The 18,633-nt window shown below is 52.6% G+C and overlaps 1 protein-coding gene across 1 annotated transcript; it reads right to left on the bottom strand.

Annotated features, from left to right (window-relative positions):
* Positions 1-7,939: 7,939 nt before the first annotated feature.
* On the bottom strand, positions 7,940-17,333 carry LOC132218108 (asialoglycoprotein receptor 2-like). The gene is given in 12 exon segments (XM_059668862.1): positions 7,940-8,116; positions 8,119-8,166; positions 8,169-8,198; positions 8,201-8,334; positions 8,717-8,823; positions 11,317-11,462; positions 11,542-11,628; positions 11,947-12,018; positions 12,543-12,638; positions 12,952-13,071; positions 16,440-16,587; positions 17,169-17,333. Coding segments are annotated over 11 exon segments (1,092 nt in total). The 5' UTR covers positions 16,564-16,587; positions 17,169-17,333; the 3' UTR covers positions 7,940-7,988.
* Positions 17,334-18,633: the final 1,300 nt, after the last annotated feature.

The raw sequence follows: 18,633 nt of genomic DNA, 5'->3' as shown, positions 1-18,633 counted from the left end.
CGCCAATTACCATTTTTCTCTTTTATTAGTGTAGACTAGAGGCCTGGAGCACAAAAATTTGTGCACTCGGGGGGGAGGAGGGGTCCCTCAGCCTGGCCTGTGCCCTCTCGCAGTCTGGGACCCCTCGGGAGAGAACGACCTGCTGGCTTAGGCCTGCTCCCGGGTGGCAGAGGGCAGGCCTGATCCCTAGGTGCAGCCCCTGGTCGGGCTCAGAGCAGGGCCAATTGGAAAATTGGGGCGTCGCCCCCTGTCATGCACAGAGCAGGGCAGATTGGGAGGTTGCGATGCCATCCTCAGTCACGCACAGAGCAGGGCCAATCAGGGGGTTGGGGAGCTCCCCCCTGTCACGCACAGAGCAGGGCCCATCAGGGGGTTGGGGAGCTCCCCCCTCTCACGCACAGAGCAGGGCCCATCAGGGGGTTGGGGAGCTCCCCCTTGTCACGCACAGAGCAGGGCAGAGCAGGGGGTTGGGGTGCTGCCCTCTATCACCCACAGAGCATGGTCGATCAGGGGGTTGGGGCGCAGCCACTGTCACACTCAGGGCAGGGCCAATAGGGAGGTTATGGCTCTACCCCGTCACACACAGACCAGGGCCCGTGGGGTGGGGGGATTGGGGCGCCGCACCCTGTCACACACAGAGCCGCAGGGCGATCAGGAAGTTGGGGAGCTCCCCCCTATCAGGCACAGAGCATGGCCGATCAGGGGGTTGGGGCGCCTTCCCCTCTCAGGAGCAGAGCAGGGCCAATAGGGAGATTGTGGCCCCGCCACCTGTCACACACAGAGCCTCAGGGTGATCAGGGGGTTTGGGCACTGCCCCCTGTCACACTGATCCCGGTGCCGGGAGGCCCCGTGGCTCCGCTGATCCCGGTGCTGGGAGGCATATTATCCTTTTACTATATAGAATAGAGGCCTGGTGCATGGGCGGGGCTGGCTGGTTTGCCCTAAAGGGTGTCCCGGATCAGGGTGGGGGTCCCCACTGGGGTGCCTGGCCAGTCTGGGTGAGGGGCTGAGGGCTGTTTTCAGGCTGGGACTGAAGCTCCCAACTGCTCCTTTTTTTCTTTTTCTTTTTTCATTCTGAGCCAGCTTTAGCACTGAGGCTCCAGCTCTTAGGCCTCCGCTCCTGAAAGCAGGTATCTGGTTTGTTTAGGTTCTACAATCGAAACTCTGTATCAACTCCAGGTCTGAGATCCCGGCTAGCTAAAAGCTGGTTTCTGGGGTTTTGTTTAGCTTCTATTTCTGTAACTATGTTTCAAACTGCCAAGTCAGAGGCGGGCAAGGCAGGCGGGGAACGTTGCAGTCCTCCAGCACTGAAGCAAGCAAGTCTCTTGTTAGTTTCAAGCTGCCTGGCTGCCGACCGCCATCTTGGCTGGCAGTGAATTTGCATATCTCCCTGATTAGCCAATGGGAAGGGTAGCGGTCGTACGCCAATTACCATGTTTCTCTTTTATTAGATAGAATAGATTTGGTGTTGTTTTGTTTTAAATATATGACTATGGCTTATAAACAGCTTCTAACTGGATTTTTCTTATACCCAACCTAAGATTTTCTGTCCATTTATTAGTAGAATTAAACCTATTTACTATTCACATTTATTATATTATTAATACTACTAGAGGCCTGGTGCATGACATTCATACACTGGGGTGGAGGTCCCTCAGCCCGGCCTGTGCCTTCTCACAGTCTGGGACCCCTCAGGGGATGTCCGTTGAGGGGTCCTTAGTGCTGCTGCAGAGGCAAGAGAGGCTCCCGCCACCGCTGCTGCGCTTGCCAGCCCTGAGCCTGGCTTCTGGCTGAGCAGTGCTCCCCCTCTGGGAGCACACTGACCACCAGGGGGCAGCTCCAGCTTTGAGCATATGCCCCTTGATGGTCAGTGCGCGTCATACCTACTGGTCATTCTGCCATTCGGTCAATTTGCATATTAGCCTTTTATTATATAGGACTAGAGGCCTGGTGCATGAAAATTCATGCCCTGGAGGGCTGTCTCTCAGCCCAGCCTGCCCCCTCTGACAGTCCGGGAGCCCTCAGGGGCAGGAGACAACCTGGCGATCAGGGGAAGGCGATGCCCCCATCACACCTCTGCTGCTGCCACTGCCGGCAGCAAAAGCCTCAGCCGGACCTGGTTACCAGAGCCTTGGGCAGCCCTGGGCGGCTGGGCAGCCACCATCCGAGGCTTGCCTTCACCTTGGGCTGGCCCTGGGTGGCTGGCCAGCCGCCATCTGAGGCTTGTCTGTGCCTCAGGTCGGCCCTAGGAGGCTGGGAGGCTGAGGGGACTGCGGAACTCAGGAGGCAGGCACCCCGGTGGGGCTGAGGGGACTGGGCACCATCATCTTGTGGATGTGGGTGCCGCCATCTTTGTGATGGCATGAGGGTCAATTAGCGTATTCCCTCTTTATTAGATAGGATAATTTATTTTTGCTATATAATTTTATGGGGGGGGTGGGGGGGGTTGTTTTTAACCCTCATGTGAGGATATTTTTCCATTGATTTTTTTTCCAAATTATAAGAGAAAGTTTATTTAGAAAGTTACAAGGTGGTAGAAGTGAGCCAGCTGGGCTGCATAGGCTCAGGAAACAAGTTACAGAGGCAAAAGAAGAACCCTGGAGCTTAGGAGAGGGAAAGGCAATGGTAACATGCTCGGGAGGGAGGGACCAAAAATGCCTTTCCCCACCCCTCCACTCCTCCACCCCCAGCTTTTCTCCCGCGCAGAACCTCTTCCAAGCAGCAGACCCCTTAGTGGGCAGAGACCACCGCAGGGCTCCGAGTGATCCCTCTTAGGAGGCTGGAGTCTAGCACACACGGAGCAGGTAAAATAAGGAATTTGGAATTTTTCCCATTGATTTTGAGAGAGAGTGGAAGGGAGGGGGAGAGACACAGAGAGAGAAACATCGATATGAGAGAAACACATAGATCGAGTGCTTCCCGCACATGCCCCACCCAGGGCTGGAGGATCCAGCCTACAGCGAAGGTACATGCCCTTAACCGGAATGGAGTCTGGGACCCTTCAGTCTGTAGACCAATGCTCTATTCACTGAACCAAACTGACCAGGACTATCATTTTATGTTTTGATCTACCATATGTTCTTGCCCTTTTTTTCTGACTTTCACAGGTTGTTGTTGTTTTATTGCTGTTTTCGCATTTTCTTTCTTAAAATGGTTTAGAAAATTTCTTGCTTCTATTTTTCAGTGTTTCCTTTCAAAATTTTCTCACTGGGTATCTTTCATTGTTCTACTGAATAGTAAAGTATTTTACCCTGTTCCCAAAAAGTGAACTGGCATTCAGATCACACTTGCATTGTGTTTATATGTAATTTCTCTGACATTTATAGACCCTAAATGCCACCTTAAAACAGCAGAATACACATTAATTGTAAGTAGTACATAGAACTTAACTTGGAGATATATCATATCATGGATCATACAACAAACTTTAACAAACGTGAACAAATTAAAATTTTATAACATATGCACTCAGATCATAATGGAATTTAACTAGAAATCAATAACAGCAATGTGATTTAAAAATCACCAGAACCCAGGAATTAAGCAACCTGTTTCTAAATAATCCATGGATCATAGACAAAGTCTCAAGAGAAACAAGGAACTAATTTTGAACTCAACTACAATTAAAATACAGCATATCGAATTTGTTTTAAAAAGGAACACAAGGAAAAGAGGCCCATGAGCTGGTGCTATTGTGGTGGTCAAGCTGTTCTTCACAGCAGGCATCCAACACCAGCCTCTCATTGGATCCTTTGGTGCCTTCGAGACCCCCTAGGCCAGTGATGGCGAACCTTTTGAGCTCAGTGTGTCAGCATTTTGAAAAACCCTAACTTAACTCCGGTGCCCTGTCAAATATAGAAATTTTTTGATCTTTGCAACCATTGTAAAACAAAGATTTGTGTTTTTGATATTTATTTTCTATATTTAAATGCCATTTAACAAAGAAAATCAACCAAAAAAATGAGTTTGCGTGTCATCTCTGACACGCGTGTCATAGGTTCGCCATCACGGCCCTAGGGGACCCTCTCACCATGGAAGTCCCTCATGAGGACCATGAACTCTCTGGCTTCCTCTGTAATGGTCACCATGGGTTCCTGCCCCGATGGCAGCTGTCACCCACAGTCGCTTTCAGCCTCACTTTAGATTCGGCTGGAGCCTGACATCCACGGAGTCCACTAGGCCTCCTTGTCCTGGCAGATGGCCAAGTATAGCCTGATTCACTGATGAATGGGACAGCTCCAGCCCAGGTTTACATATGAAATTTCCTTGAAATAATCTCCTTAACTCCCTCCTCTCTTACAGAGGCTGGGAAGAGTGGTGTTGCTTGTTTTCCCCTCTGCCTACATGGGTTCAACTCCTGTTTTAATGTCTGGGCTTTTACCAATAGTCATTTTCAGCTTCAGAAACCCAGCAAAATTTCTATGAAAACAGGAAAAGTGTCATTAACTTCCTATTTTATGTGGTTGTCACTTTTCTGTTCCTTAATCGAGATTGCCAAGATTGTATTTATCACATTAGTCTTTTCGGAAATGGATCTTTGATACGAAGACAGAAAGACAAGCTGCACACTTGGAGAAAATATTCGCAAACTACATAGCCACCAAAAAACTGACATCAAGCCCTAACCGGTTTGGCTCAGTGGATAGAGCGTCAGCCTGCAGACTGAAGGGTCCCAGGTTCGATTCCGGTCAAGAGCATGTACCTTGGTTGTGGGCACATCCCCAGTAGGGGGTGTGCAGGAGGCAGCCAATTGATGTGTCTCTCTCATCAATGTTTCTAACTCTCTATTCCTTTCTAAAAAATCAATAAAAAATATATATTTTTTAAAAAAACTGACATCAAGACTATATAAGGAATTCTCAAAACTCAACAGTGAAAAAACAAAACACAAATAATCCAATTGGAAATTGGCAAACACACACACACACACGCACACACACACACATGCACACGCACCCATGTGCACACACGCACACACACGTGCACACACACACGCACACACACGAAAAGACATTCCTTAAAAGAAAATTACAGATGGAAAATAAGCACATGAGCCCGGACAGCGTGGCTCAGTGATTGAGTGTCAACCTATGAACCAGGAGGTCACGGTTCGATTCCCCATCAGGGCACATGCTCAGGTTTCTGGCTCAATCCCCAGTGGGGGTTGTGCAGGAGGCAACTGATCAGTTATTCTCTCTCATCATTGATATTTCTATCTCTCTCTCCTCCCTTCCTCTCTGAAATCAATATATATATTTTTTAATATATTTTATTGATTTTTTACAGAGAGGAAAGGAGAGGGACAGAGAGTTAGAAACATTGATGAGAGAGAAACATCCATCAGCTGCCTCCCGCACACCCCACTGGGAATGTGCCCACAACCAAGATGTGGGCATGCCTTTGACCGGAATCGACCTCGGGACCCTTCAATCTGCAGGCCGACACTCTATCCACTGAGCCAAACTGGTCAGGGCTAAAAATATATTTTTAAAAAGAAAATAAGCACAAGAAAATTGTACAAATTATTAGCCATCAGGGAAATGCAAGTTAAAACCACAGTATTATTTCATTACACACTCACCAAGATGGCTAAAATTTTAAAATAGTGTTAGCAACCAAATACAGGTGAAGATGTGAGCAATCTGGATCATTCATACACTGGTGATCCTCCTATATAATAAAATGCTAACATGCAAATTGACTAAACAGCAGAATGACCAGTTGCTATGATGCTCACTGACCACCAGGGGACAGATGCTCAATGCAGGAGCTGCCCCCTGGTGGTCATGCATTTATATAATATTTTTATATAAAAATTTCTATAAAATTTCCATTCACCCCTGTGACTCTAGGAAAAAAGTGCAACTGAAATACCAGTTCTATGACCAGTTTGCATGTGTAGATGATTATACTGCCAGCCTTTACAGTTAAGGAAGATTTCACAATAGGTTTAAAGAATATGGAGCATGTTCTTTTAAATAATTATAAACTTCAGAAGAAACAAAAGTTGTGCAAGAAAGGAAATGTAATCAGCTGATCCTACTTGGCTCAGCAGTTACCACTACTGACGCAGCCATAGTGGTAAAGATACACATTCTGAATTACGATGTAAATAGCAATTATTGTAAACTCAGTTGAAAGATTGGACCGTATCTACAGGGTAGAACTAAATAATGTCAACCATTGGTATATAAAGATATATCTGTTTATGTGCATTATCTAGAAATTGAGATGTCACTGGAAGAAACAGCTAAAAAGCACTGAGTGGTTTATCTAAACACTCGCTTTTTCTAGCCTCACAAGACTTTACGTGTATGTATTATTACTTACATATATTTAAATATATTTTTATTGATTTCAGAGAAGAAGGGAGAGAGAGATGAAAACATCAATGATGAGGGAGAATCATTGATCAGCTGCCTCCTGCACGCCCCCGACTGGGGATCGAGCCAGAACCTGGGCATGTGCCCTTGACCAGAAACAAACCCAGGACCCTTCAGTCTGTAGGCCGACGCTCTATCCAATGTCCCAAACCAGCTAGGGCTCCATGATTCCTGTTTACCTCATGCCAATCATATACATTTGGAAGGAGAAGTCCCAGAAAATTTTGCAATTCAAAATCAGGAAGTCTTTACCTATCACAGGCTTAGAAGAAAATTCGCTTGAAATATTGTGTGAAAACATACAAAAATGCCAACTCCTTATACACCACGGGGAATGAGTAGCTAACATCGGGCACATCCATATTTTGGAATTCTCCACCCTTGCTAAGTTCCACGGGAGCAGCAAGGATTGGATCAAAGCGCACAAGGCACGGGAGAGCGGGAAGAGCCGCTGCGCAGGGCAGTGCAGTGTTGCAAAAGTGCACGTACGCAGGGCACACCCACAGGAAACCTTTCATGTCCACGTGACTGGGCCACAGGTGCCTGGAATCGGGTCAGGCCTATCTGGGTGGCCTGGGAGGGTGTTTCCACGTGAGGAATGTTTGAGTTGGGAAAGCAGATTGCTCTCCCCAAGGGGTGGGCCTCCTCCCACCGTTGGAGCCCTGCATGGAACCAGAGGCTGAGCCTCTGTGACCCCACAGAGGTCCTCCTGCCTGACCCGCTCCGAATGGGGACCTTGGCTTTTCCTGCCTTTGGACTCAGGGGAGACATCACCCCCTGGGCGTTCGGGCTGCTGCCTTTGTCATCCCACCATCGCTCCCCTGAGCCTCCAGCTGGTCTGCTCACCCCAGGACTTGGGCCTGTCAACCTCCATAATCACAGGAGCCAATTCCTTGTAATAAATCTGTGTGTGTGTGTGTGTGTGTGTGTGTGTGTGTGTGTGTGTGTGTGTCTTTAAAATATTTTTCACTAATTGGATATGTTACTTTTGTAATAAGAATAAACGAGAAATGGAATTGCTTGAAGACCCTTCTAAGATTGGTTTTGGATGATGTTGGAGGATGAGGTCTGCCCGCTGTGGACATGTCGGGGACACCCTGTGCTGGACATCCGTCTAGATCTGTTTGGGTCACAAAGAGGCCGCCACTGAAAACAGCAGGACAGGGTGCCACCAGCCCTCCCTCTCTTACAACATTCTTCGCTGGCCTTGCGGCCCAGGCCACAGCTCCCAGGCTGAGGGGAGTGGGGTGCCCCTGCAGCCTCTTCTGGAGGAGACCCCAGCTGCAGGGAAAGTGCTTCCCCCAGGAGCCCCTCAGGCTGTGGGCGGCCCCTCCCTCCCGCCCCGCCCCTGCCCAGCCAGCTCCTCCCCCACCCCCAGTGCCTTCCACTGAATGCTCCTGCTCCCAGCTATTCTGTCCCCTCCCTGGTCCATGTCCCTCAGGATTGGGGACCCAGGAGAAGCTGTCTAGGAATAAACCTCCTCCCAGACCCTCTGCGCCCCCTCTTCTTTGCACCCTGCATTCCCAGTTCCCAATAACCAGTCCACACAGAGTGTCAAGTGTTTATTTTTTCCTTCTCCACCGAGGAGGCTGGAAATGGTAGCCCTCACAGTGAGTAGCAGGAGGAGGCGGGATCTGTGTCCCGGGGTCTGCGATTCTGAAACCATTTTGTTCCATCTCCCCTCAGCTCCTCCCAATGCCTCTGTCTGTTCTTCCTTTCTTCCAAATCCCCAGTAGAGAAGCTGGGAGCAGGGTAGGGGTGGGTGCAGGTGGAGATCTGCTGGGGTCAGGGCTCCTAGCCGGTGATGTTGCGAGTCATCTCGCATGCCCAGCGCTGCACCTGCAGGCAGAAATCGTCGTTCCAGCGCCCATCATCCCTGAGTTCGCCACAGTCTTCATTTCCGCCCTCCTCGTGCCCCTGCCAGTTGTTTGGTTCACCAAAGGCCCAGTTCCTAGGAATGCAGGACAGAGCTCAGACTGACCCCCCATCCCAGCAACCCTCACCCACCTCACAAAAGCACAGCCTTGCCCGGCCGTGTGGCTCTATGGTTGAGCATTGACCTATGAACCAGAAGGTCACGGTTTGATTCCCGGTCAGGGCACATGCCCGGGTTGCAGGCTGGGTCCCCAGTGTGGGATTTGCAGGAGGCAGCTGATCAGTGATTCTCATCATTGACGTTTCTATCTCTCCCTTTTCCTTCCTCTCTGAAATAAAAAATAAAAAAGTACAGCCTCGGACAGTTCAGGGAACAGAAAGGAGCAGGTGGGAGTCTGCCGGGGAGAGGGTTGGGGATTTGGTCCCTAAGGATGGGTGGGTGGGGAGGGGGCACTTACTTGTAGCTGTTCCCATAGTCTGTGCCGTCCACCCACTTCCAGGAGCCATCGCTCTCGGTGAGTCCTATCCAGGTGTGAAAGGGGCTCGAGTGCTGCGCAATGAATCTCTGGAAAAAACGTGGAATGGAGTGTCTAGTCCAGTGATGGCAAGCCTGTTGAGCTCGGCGTGTCAGCATTTTGAAAAACCCTGACTTAACTCTGGAGCCATGTCACATGTAGAAATTTTTTGATATTTGCAACCATAGTAAAACAAAGACTTACATTTTTGATATTTATTTTATATATTTAAATGCCATTTAACAAAGAAAAATCAACCAAATAAATGAGTTCGCGTGTCACCTCTGACACGCGTGTCATAGGTTCGCCATCACTGGCCCTTGGGCTCCGTGCAGGCATTAGCTGGGGGCCCTCAGCCTGCCCAGCCGACCTGCCCCAAGGTGAAGCATCAGCCCCCAGCGAAACTAGGTCCTCGCTTTTTCCTTTGTCGCCTTAGCTATTGTTCCGAGATCATTTACTGGGCGGAAGCCCATGCTTCGTGCTTCATGGGCATTATTTTATCTAACCCTCAGAAGCCCTCTCATGCTTCTGATGTAAGGACCCCGCGGTGGCTGGTAGAGCCCCCAAAGTCAATGCAGTGCTCACTTTGTGACGCCCCGACTTCATCCTCAACCCCTGGCTGCCACCCCAACGCGAGTCCTCTCCTTGTCTCCCGCCCACAACCTCAAACTCGGGATCCTGACTCTGGCCCCCGGAGCCGTCGGTGTCACCCGCCCCTCAGGGGCTTCTGCCCCGCTCCTGCTTCTGTGTAGCTGTCATCCCCAGAGGTTCACCGGGTCCTGGGGCTTCCAATTGGACCCACTGCCCAGAGCCCAGATGGCGCTGCAGGTCTCACCTGCCCACTGCCGCCACCACACCACAACCCAAGCACCATCGTTCACAGGGAAGAGCCAGCCTGTTAGAATAGGCAGGGCCGTTGTTTCAGGAGGATCTTCGTGGTAACATTTGCTGAGTCTTTATTATGTGACGGGAATCCTGCCCTCTCTGCTCCTTTCACCCAGCTGCCCGCCACATGCCAGGCCGGCACACAGCGAGAAGGGCTCTCAGTGCCCCTCGGCGCTCTGCAGCCGAGTCCTGCCCTGAGTTAGCAGGTCCTTGCGTTCTGTCTCCTGACCTGCCCTCACCCCCTGCTCACCTGGCTGCTGCCCCTTTGCCCGAGCTCCTGGCTGTAACCTTCCACCTCGTAGATCAGTGGTTGCTCCACTATGAACCGCCCAGCGTTCTGCCAGCCTGCTGCTTCTGGACTCTTCCCCAGGTTAAAAAAATTTTTTAAAGTGGCCCTAGCTGGTTCGGCTCAGTTGATAGAGCATCAGCCTGCGGACTGACGGGTCTCAGGTTCAATTCAGTCAAGAGCACATGCCCAGGTTGCAGGCTGGATCCCCAGCAGAGGGTGTGCAGCAGGCAACTGGTCAATGATTTTCTCTCATCATTAATGTTTCTATCTCTCCTTCTCCCTCTCTGAAATCAATAAAAATATTTTAAAATAATAATAATAAAAACACCTGGCCGGTGTGGGTCAGTGGTTGAGCGATGACCTATGAACCAGGAGATCACAGTTCAATTCCCGGTCAGGGCACATGTCCAGGATGTGGGTGCGATCCCCAGTGTGGGGTGTGCAGGAGGCAGCCGATCAATGATTCTCTCTCATCATTGATGTTTCTGTCTCTCTCAACCTCTTTTTTCCTTTCTGAAATCAATACATATATCCTATATAATAAAAGCCTAATATGCTAAGTGTCCGGTCATCCAGTCGGCCATTCAACCAATCAAAGTGTAATATGCTAATAATATGCTAAGGCCACTCAACTGCTTGCTATGACATGCACTGACCAGCAGGGGGCAGACAGTTGACTGGTCAACCAGTCGCTATGACGTGCACTGACCACCAGGGGGCAGACACTCCGACCAGTAGGTTAGCTTGCTTCTGGAGTCTGGCCGTTTGGGACTGAGCAAGACAGGCTGGACATGCCCTGGAGCCTGCCCACAGTCCCTCCAGCTGGTCAACCTCCCGCATCCCTCCCCAGCCCTGATTCGTACACCTGTGGGGTCCCTCGGCCTGGCCTGTGCTCTCACAATCCAGGACCCTTTGGAGGATGTTGGAGAGAAGGTTTCGGCCTGTTGGCAGAACAACCTGTTTCTATGACGTGCACTGACCACCAGGCAGCAGACACTCAATGCAGGAGCTACCTCCTGGTGGTCAGTGCACTCCCACAGGGGGAGCGCTACTCAGCCAGAAGCTGATGCACTGCTGGCAAGTGCATCAGTGGTGACGGGAGCCTCTTCAGCCTCCGCGGCAGCGCTAAGGATGTCCGACTGACGGCTTAGGCCGGCTCCCTGACGCACTTAAGCCATCAGTCGGACATCCCCTGAGGGCTCCTGGACTACGAGAGGGCACAGGCTGGGCTGAGGGACGCCCCCCCCCCCAAGTGCATGAATTTCATGCACTGGGCCTCTAGTATTTTTATAATAATAATAAAGCGCTGATCCAGCCACCCAGGGTTCGCATTCCAGAGGCGCCTCCTGCTGGGGAGGTGCGGCCTCACCTGCTCCTCTCTGGAGTTGATGACCACCAGGTGGGCATTCTCCAGCTGGCAGTACTTCTCAGCCTCGGGCCAGGTCAATCCAGAGCGAGAAAACCAGTAGCAGCTGCCTTCATACTCCAGCCAGTTAACCGGGCAGCATTCCGTGCCTGCAGGACAGGAGCGGGCAGGGAGGTGAGGTCCCGCTGGAGGGGCAGGCGCACTGGGCCTGGAGGCTCCCATCCCTACCGTTGCTTCGCAGGAAGGCCATCTGACAGGACAGGATGCGCACGTCGGCTGGGAAGTGCTTCAGGTGGAAGAGCAACGTGGTGTGATCTAGGGGACGGAGCAACAGGCCCGGGTATGGGCAGTGCGGGCGCCCCATCTACCAGCGCCCCACACAGGACACACACACTCACACTCATATGTATAACACACACACTGCACCCCACACATACACTCACACACATACACGCACACACTCACACTCACATGCACCACAACACATACACACTCACATCCATACTATTATGTACAACAACACACACACACTCATACACACAACATACACACATCACTTACACCACACCCCACACGTACACTCACACACACATACTCACACACCACACACCAAGGGGGGCGGGGCTCTCAGACCTGCTCTCAGCTCCAGCTGCTGTTTCTCCAGCTTGGCTTCCAGAGATGTCACTTTGTCACCTGTGCTGCCTCCTGAGAAAGAGGAAAGCTGAGCGGGTTTTCTCCATTCCGCCTCCTCCCATCCTCCATGCTCACCCCCTGGAGCACCAGCCACCATCGCCTTCACCTGGGTCACCGGCTCTGCCCTCCCGGGGCTCCCAACTCTGCCCAGTCCCCCTGCGCTGCCACCCGGCTTTCTGAGGAACAAACCTGCTCAGGCCGCTCCCCTGCCTGAATCCTTTCCCTAGGTCCCCATATTCTCAAAAGAAAGCCTCACTGTATTAACGCAGCTTCTTCCGTGGCCTGGCCCTGCCCACCTCCTTGGCAGATTCGTTCTCTCTACCTGGCACTAAGCCCCCGCCTCTTCACCTGCCTACCCATCCTTCAGGCTCCCTCAGCCCAGGGATCCGCTGGGGTATCCGCCCACACACCTCAGACACGCCCCTTTGCGGACCCAGCACCGGGCACCCACCTCGGAGTCCAGCCTGTGCTGCTAAGAGGGTGCCTCAACTACCCCCCCCCCCCGACTGGCCCTCCCGGCTGGGGAGCGCTCTCACCGTGGAAGCTGAGTGTCCGGATCTCGGCGAGGGTGCTGGCGGAGAAGTTGCTGAAAGCGTCTTTTAGGGCCCAAAACTCCCTTTGCATCTGTGCTCCTTGTCAGGAGAGAGAGGGCAGTGGGCAAAGTGGAGGGGCCTGTGCCCCAGGTGACAGCCTCATCACTGTCATTGCACCGTCCCCCCCACCTCCCCTCACCGTCCCAGCACTGCTCCTTACTGCCTCCAAGTCTTCCCCTGCTGTAGCTCTCACTGCCCCCAGCACTGCCCCCAGCACCGCCCCCAGCACTGCCCCAGCACTGTCCCCAGCACTGCCCCCAGCACTGCCCCAGCACTGTCCCCAGCACCGCCCCCAGCACTGCCCGTATCTCCTCCCATCACAGCCCATCCCACTGGCCTCTGCGATCCTCACTCTGAGACCCAATCACGCAGACGGCCACCAGCAGCAGGACGTTGAAGCCCAGGACCAGCAGGCTGAGCCAGAAGCTGGAGCAGAGAGTCCGCAGCAGAAGGGGCTGGGGAGGGGGCGCTCCTGCGAGGGAAAGGGTGTCAGGAGGAGGTCTGTCCAGAGCCCACCTAATGGGAGCATCCAGGGGAGCAGAAGTCTCAGGAAGTACAGCCCAGGTGGGTGGGAAAACTATGGGCTTTCACCCTAGCGTTTCAGCATTGCACACGCATGCATTTGCACACTGGCACCCACATGAACACATGCATATGCTCACACCTACAAGTGCATGCAACATACCTGCGCGTGACACCGATAGTCACATCATCAGTGTGCAAAGGCCCAATCTCAGACCCGGGGACCTAGGGAACAGGCCCTGTGTTCTTAAGGTCCATGCCTGGGCTCCTCACGCAAGTCTAAAACTGGAACCACCACCACCCAGTTCCCCTGGGATGTTCGGTCCAGGTCATTCCACCACAAGCCACTCCCCACGGGCTGCTGTCCAAGTGCCCTCCTCTCTCCTCTCCCACGTCTCTGCCCTTCCACCCCAGAAACCCTGTTCCTTCACTGTGAACTCTCCCCCTGAGCCCTCAGTCATCTCACAGAAACCTCTCCCTCCCCTTAGTCAAGCTGAATCCTGAAAACACACACACACACACACACACACACACACACACACACACACGTTTTTCATTTCACTCTCACACTCATGACTGATACTCCTTGGCTCGGCCTCTGACTGCTCGCTCTAATACTGTCCATTTAGTCGGCCCTTGTCCTCTTCCCAGCCTGACCTACGGCCTATAAAACCTCAACTCTGGGTCGGCTCAACCATCTGTCTCCGCACCTCTGTCCGGACAGCAGACCACCCGTGGCTGCGTCCCACTGTGCCACCAACCAGCTCTGAGATCAGAGGCAAGTCATTCAACCTCTTGGCGCCTCAGTTTCCTTATGTCCACTTATCCAACAGTCAAACTCATAGGAACAGGGTGGGATGGTGGTTGCCAGGGGCTGGGGATGGGAAATCGGGAATTGCTGTTCAGCGGGTGTAAAGCTGCGATTACACAAGACCTGTGCGTTCTAGAGACCGGCTTACAACACCATGCCTCGTTAACACGCAGTGTAGCGCACTTTAAATTTGTCGAAAGGGTCGATCCCATTATGTGTTCTTACCACAATAGAAAAAAAGTGGGTAAGAGCAGCAGCTACCTGATTGGGTTGTTCTGAGCATGAAATGGGTTTAATCGTGTGACGTGCTGCTTAGGCAAGTTGGAAAATGAAAGAAAGGGTCTGCCTTATGGGACAATAGGACTAGATGGGCCCTCCTCCCAGAGACACCAAAACAGGAAACAGCTAACTATAAGAAACAACCACTTGCAAGGGACTGGCCTTCAAGCAACACAGAGCAATGGCCCCCGGGAGACAGGAGGTGAACAAGAGGAGGCCTGTGAGTGTCCCCGCCTAGTGCTGGGGGAAGCTTTCAGACCACGGGGCAGAGGAGGGCAATCCACGCAGAGCCCAGCAGACTCCCCCAGTTGAGGAGATGGGGCCAAGAGTCTAAGGAGACATCACGGGACAAAGTATCAGGGGAGAGAGCTGCACAGAGAAGTCCAGAGATCTGTGTGGTGTTCCCTTCAAGCCATCGGCAGTAAACAAAACCACCAAGACCAGGCAAAAACAATCTGCAAGGGTTAGGGGGCAGCGCCTGGCACTCACACAGGGCCAGGAACAGTGCCTGCTCCCACCAGCCGGACTGGAAAACATAACCTACAAGGCACTGGGTAGCAGGCCCGACCACGCTCCAGACCCACCTGACAAGTCATAAACGCAACACCCAGAAGGACCAGAGTGATCCAAGTCACTTAACTACATCCCGGAATAAAGCTCAAGAGTATTTAGAGGAACACAAATATATCCAGCACACAAGAGGCAGAATCACAATGTCTGGCGTCCAACCAAAGATTCCTAGACATACAAAGAAGCAGGAAAACACGTTTTGTAACAAGAAGGATAATACATCTATCAAAACTGACCCAGACCTGACACAGGTGTTAGAATTAGCAGACAGGACACTAAAACAGATATTGTAACTGCGCTCCCTATGTTCAAAAAGTTAAGTATCAAGGAGGATATTTAAAAGGCCCACGTTGAACTTCTAGACATGAAAACTACAGTGTACGAGATAAAAAATACACTGGGTGGAATTAATGGAAGATTAGACATACATAAGGAAAGATTTGTGAACTTTAAGACATAGCATTAAAACTATATAAAAAGAAACACTGAGAGAAAAAGTAATTTTTTAAAAATGGAAATAGCATCAGGGAACTGTGGGTCCGCTAGTAGATGCAGAATTGGAGTCCTTGAGGGAAGGGGGAGGAGGGCGAGGCAGACACTGGCCAAAGTGTTTCCAAATTTGCTGAAAACAGAGGCATACAAGGGGCTTGGAGAGTGGGTGAGGATGGCGGGCAGGCAGGAGGCAGATGCCAGCTCCCCTGCCCACTGACGCTTGCACCACCTCAGCGGTGCCCTGCAGTGTCTCCATCGGGCCTGTGGGGTGAGCTCCTTCTCCCATGAAACCCCAAACCTCTGGCCTGTCTCCAAACCACCTGCTTACACGCTGAACCCTCCACCTTCGGGAGAGTCAACAATAGCCCAAATCATTGTGAGTGTTCACTGCATACCGGGTGTCACGTGGGCATTGACAACGCAGAGGGAGTGAGGCAGGTGAGGCCTCCGCCTACTGCCCAGCCTTCAGTAGAAATGCCCGTGCCTCCTGCTGCTCCTGCCCTGCCCAGCTCCCCCAGCAACAGCAGCAGCCTCCACAGTCCGCCAGCCTCAGAAATGAGGGGGCTCTCCTCCCAGCCCAGGCTAACCTGATCCTCTCCCTGAGCTCCAAGCCCCAGCCCCCCTGTCTCCACAGAGCCTCACTCCGTCACCACACACCTGACACCCCCTCCCCATCCCTGGCTCCAGCCCTTCAGCCTAGAATGGGTCGGGTCTCTCTTGCCTTAAACCCATTTCCCAGACATGGGCCTTCCATCAAGATCTGCCAGAGAAAGATTTGGGGGGGATGGAGGGAGGGGGGAGTGGGAATGTTCCAGAATATCTCTGTGTCCATTGCCCCACCTACCCATCCCCACACCCTCCCGCATACACAGACACTCTCCTGGCTGAACAGGATTTCCTTGCACACAGCACACATCAGAAGGAAGAGGGGAGGAAGTCATCTCCAGCTCCCACTTACTCCCTCACCTCTGGGCACACACCCTTTCCTGGGGTCCTGAGGGTGGAGAGGAAGGTGAGGTCAGGGGGTAAACAGAGGTGTGGGCACCACACACCTACACGCATGGAGGGACCCGGGTCCTGCCCACGGAGTGAATGTGACAGAGACTCAGAGAGACAGAGCGGTCAGGAGCGGGGGGTGAAGCAGAGCCCAGACACTGGGTACTTGCCTTTCCAAAATGCATCTTCTCTCCCGGGACTGTGTCCACGAGGGCCTGGCCCCTCGCCCCTGCCCAGCTGGTGGTCATTTTCCTCGGGGTCCAGCTGCTGGATGTCTTGGAAGTCCTTCTCCATGCTGGGTCCAGGGCCGAGCTGCACCTGGGGTTGAGTCAAGGCTGCTCTTAGGGCTGGGGCTCAGTTCGGGGCTGATGTTGGTGCTGAGATGCTAACTCAGGTGCAGGCTGGTGATGGGGTTGGAAGTAGGGTGAGGGTAGATCGAGGAGACAGCTTGGGTTGGGTCTGAGGTTAAAGGTGAGTTTGGGGCTGAAATACAGCCAGCCCTGTCCCCTCTCAGATGATTGCTTAGGCCAGTGATGGCGAACCTTTTGAGCTCGGCATGTCAGATTTTGAAAAACCCTAACTTAACTCTGGTGCCGTGTCACATATAGAAATTTTTTGATATTTGCAACCATAGTAAAACAAAGACTTATATTTTTGGTATTTATTTTATATATTTAAATGCCATTTAACGAAGAAAAATCAACCAAAAAAATGAGTTCACGTGTCACCTCTGACACGCGTGCCATAGGTTCACCATCGCTGGCTTAGGCGGTGGCCTGGCCATGGAGGAGTCTTCCCTCCACACACTCATCTTCCCATCCGGTCCCCACTGCCCCTCAGCCACAGTCTCCTTAATACCAAACATCCCCAGTCCCACCTGCCTCCCCAACCTTGGTTACCTGCTAAAGGTGTGGAGGGCTTACTCCCGGTCCCTCAGGCAGCCCAGGCCCCGATGCGAAGGAGGAGCTGGAGCCAGGAGAAGCGGGGCAGGTGCTGCTGGCCGGACAGAGGAGGGGAGGGGGCTGGTCCAGGTGAGGGCCCTGAGCCGTGTGTCTGAACGTCCAAGTGGCTGTAACCTGGCATCTCCTGACCCCGGGACTTTGGACAGTAAACAAGTGGAAATGGAGTTGGGAGGCAGGCGAAGCGTGGTGGGGGCTGGGGCAGGACTGTCTCTGTTCTTTCTAGAGAAAGGGTCTCCTGGCTGCCCCCCTCACCCCTACAAGCCGGTCACCTCGAACCTCATTGCACAGTTTGGAAGGGAGGCCTGGCCAGGAGGGTGGAAGTGCAGTTCAGGGTTTCCCCTCGTCCCACCCCCTTTCACTTCCTGCCTCTGAATTTCCCAGAATTGTTGGTGTCTCTAAACACCCTGACCAGGATCAGAGGGGCCGGTTCTCTGTTCTTGCCCAATCTGGCATCGGAGCCCGGGCCCAGCTTCCCGGCTCGGCCCAGGCTCCCCTGCGCTGGGCTGACAAGCTCCGCCCCCTGGGGACTGACACCCTGGAGAACCAGATGTGGGGGGGGGGGGGGGGTGTTAGGGGCAGAAAGAGAATATTGGGGACCAGCTTCAATAATAAGAAATACTAATCACGCTCTGTTAACCAGGATGGTTCTGTTCTGCTTAGGAAAGCACATTCTAAGCTGGCTGGGAGTTGCACGCCCTGGGACATGGGAGCTAACATCGGAACGCAGTCCATCCTCCTGTCCCGAGAACCGCCTTTCATTATGGAAGGATTTACAGCCTCGTGGCTAGTCCCAGAGGCATCTGCTCTTTACAACCCCCTCCCCTATTGCCTGTAATCTGGTCCCAGGAACCTGGAGGCACCCGCCCTCTGCGACCCCACTCCAGCCCACGTGGCTTGAAACCTGTGATGATTATCCCGTGCCTACCTCCCCATGCCTGTAATTCCTACTCCCCCAGGTCATCTTTGTCCTTCTACCGTAAGCAGCTGGCTTAAGGGGGGCTGCAGAGCAGATTTTTGTGGGTGACCTGCTGCTCTCCCATGCTGCCGGCAGGATTGGGATAAGCACTCATGTGTGATTCAACCCTGTCTCTGCTGAATTGGCTCAAGTAGTGACAGGCAGCCCGGACCCCTTGGTTGCCGGGTTACAGAGGGAGGACTGGGCAGAAGGCAGCCCTCCTGAGGCAGGAGGTGTGCCACCCCAGGGAGCCCCTTGCATGGTTGCATGGCAGCACAAACCTTTGTCCTCACCCCCAGCCAGTTTCTCAGGTAACTCTCACCACACAGCACCCAGGGGAGAAAATTACCACAAAAATTAGCCTCGGGGAGGGAAATGGGAAGCAAAACAGGAAATGCAGGGGGAGGGGGGAGGCAGAGCATAAGAGAGGAGTCTTCACAGTCCTAT

Source organism: Myotis daubentonii, chromosome 16 (genome assembly GCF_963259705.1).
Source record: "Myotis daubentonii chromosome 16, mMyoDau2.1, whole genome shotgun sequence".
Taxonomy (NCBI): Eukaryota; Metazoa; Chordata; class Mammalia; order Chiroptera; family Vespertilionidae; genus Myotis; species Myotis daubentonii.
This window is presented reverse-complemented; position numbering and strand designations above follow the sequence as displayed.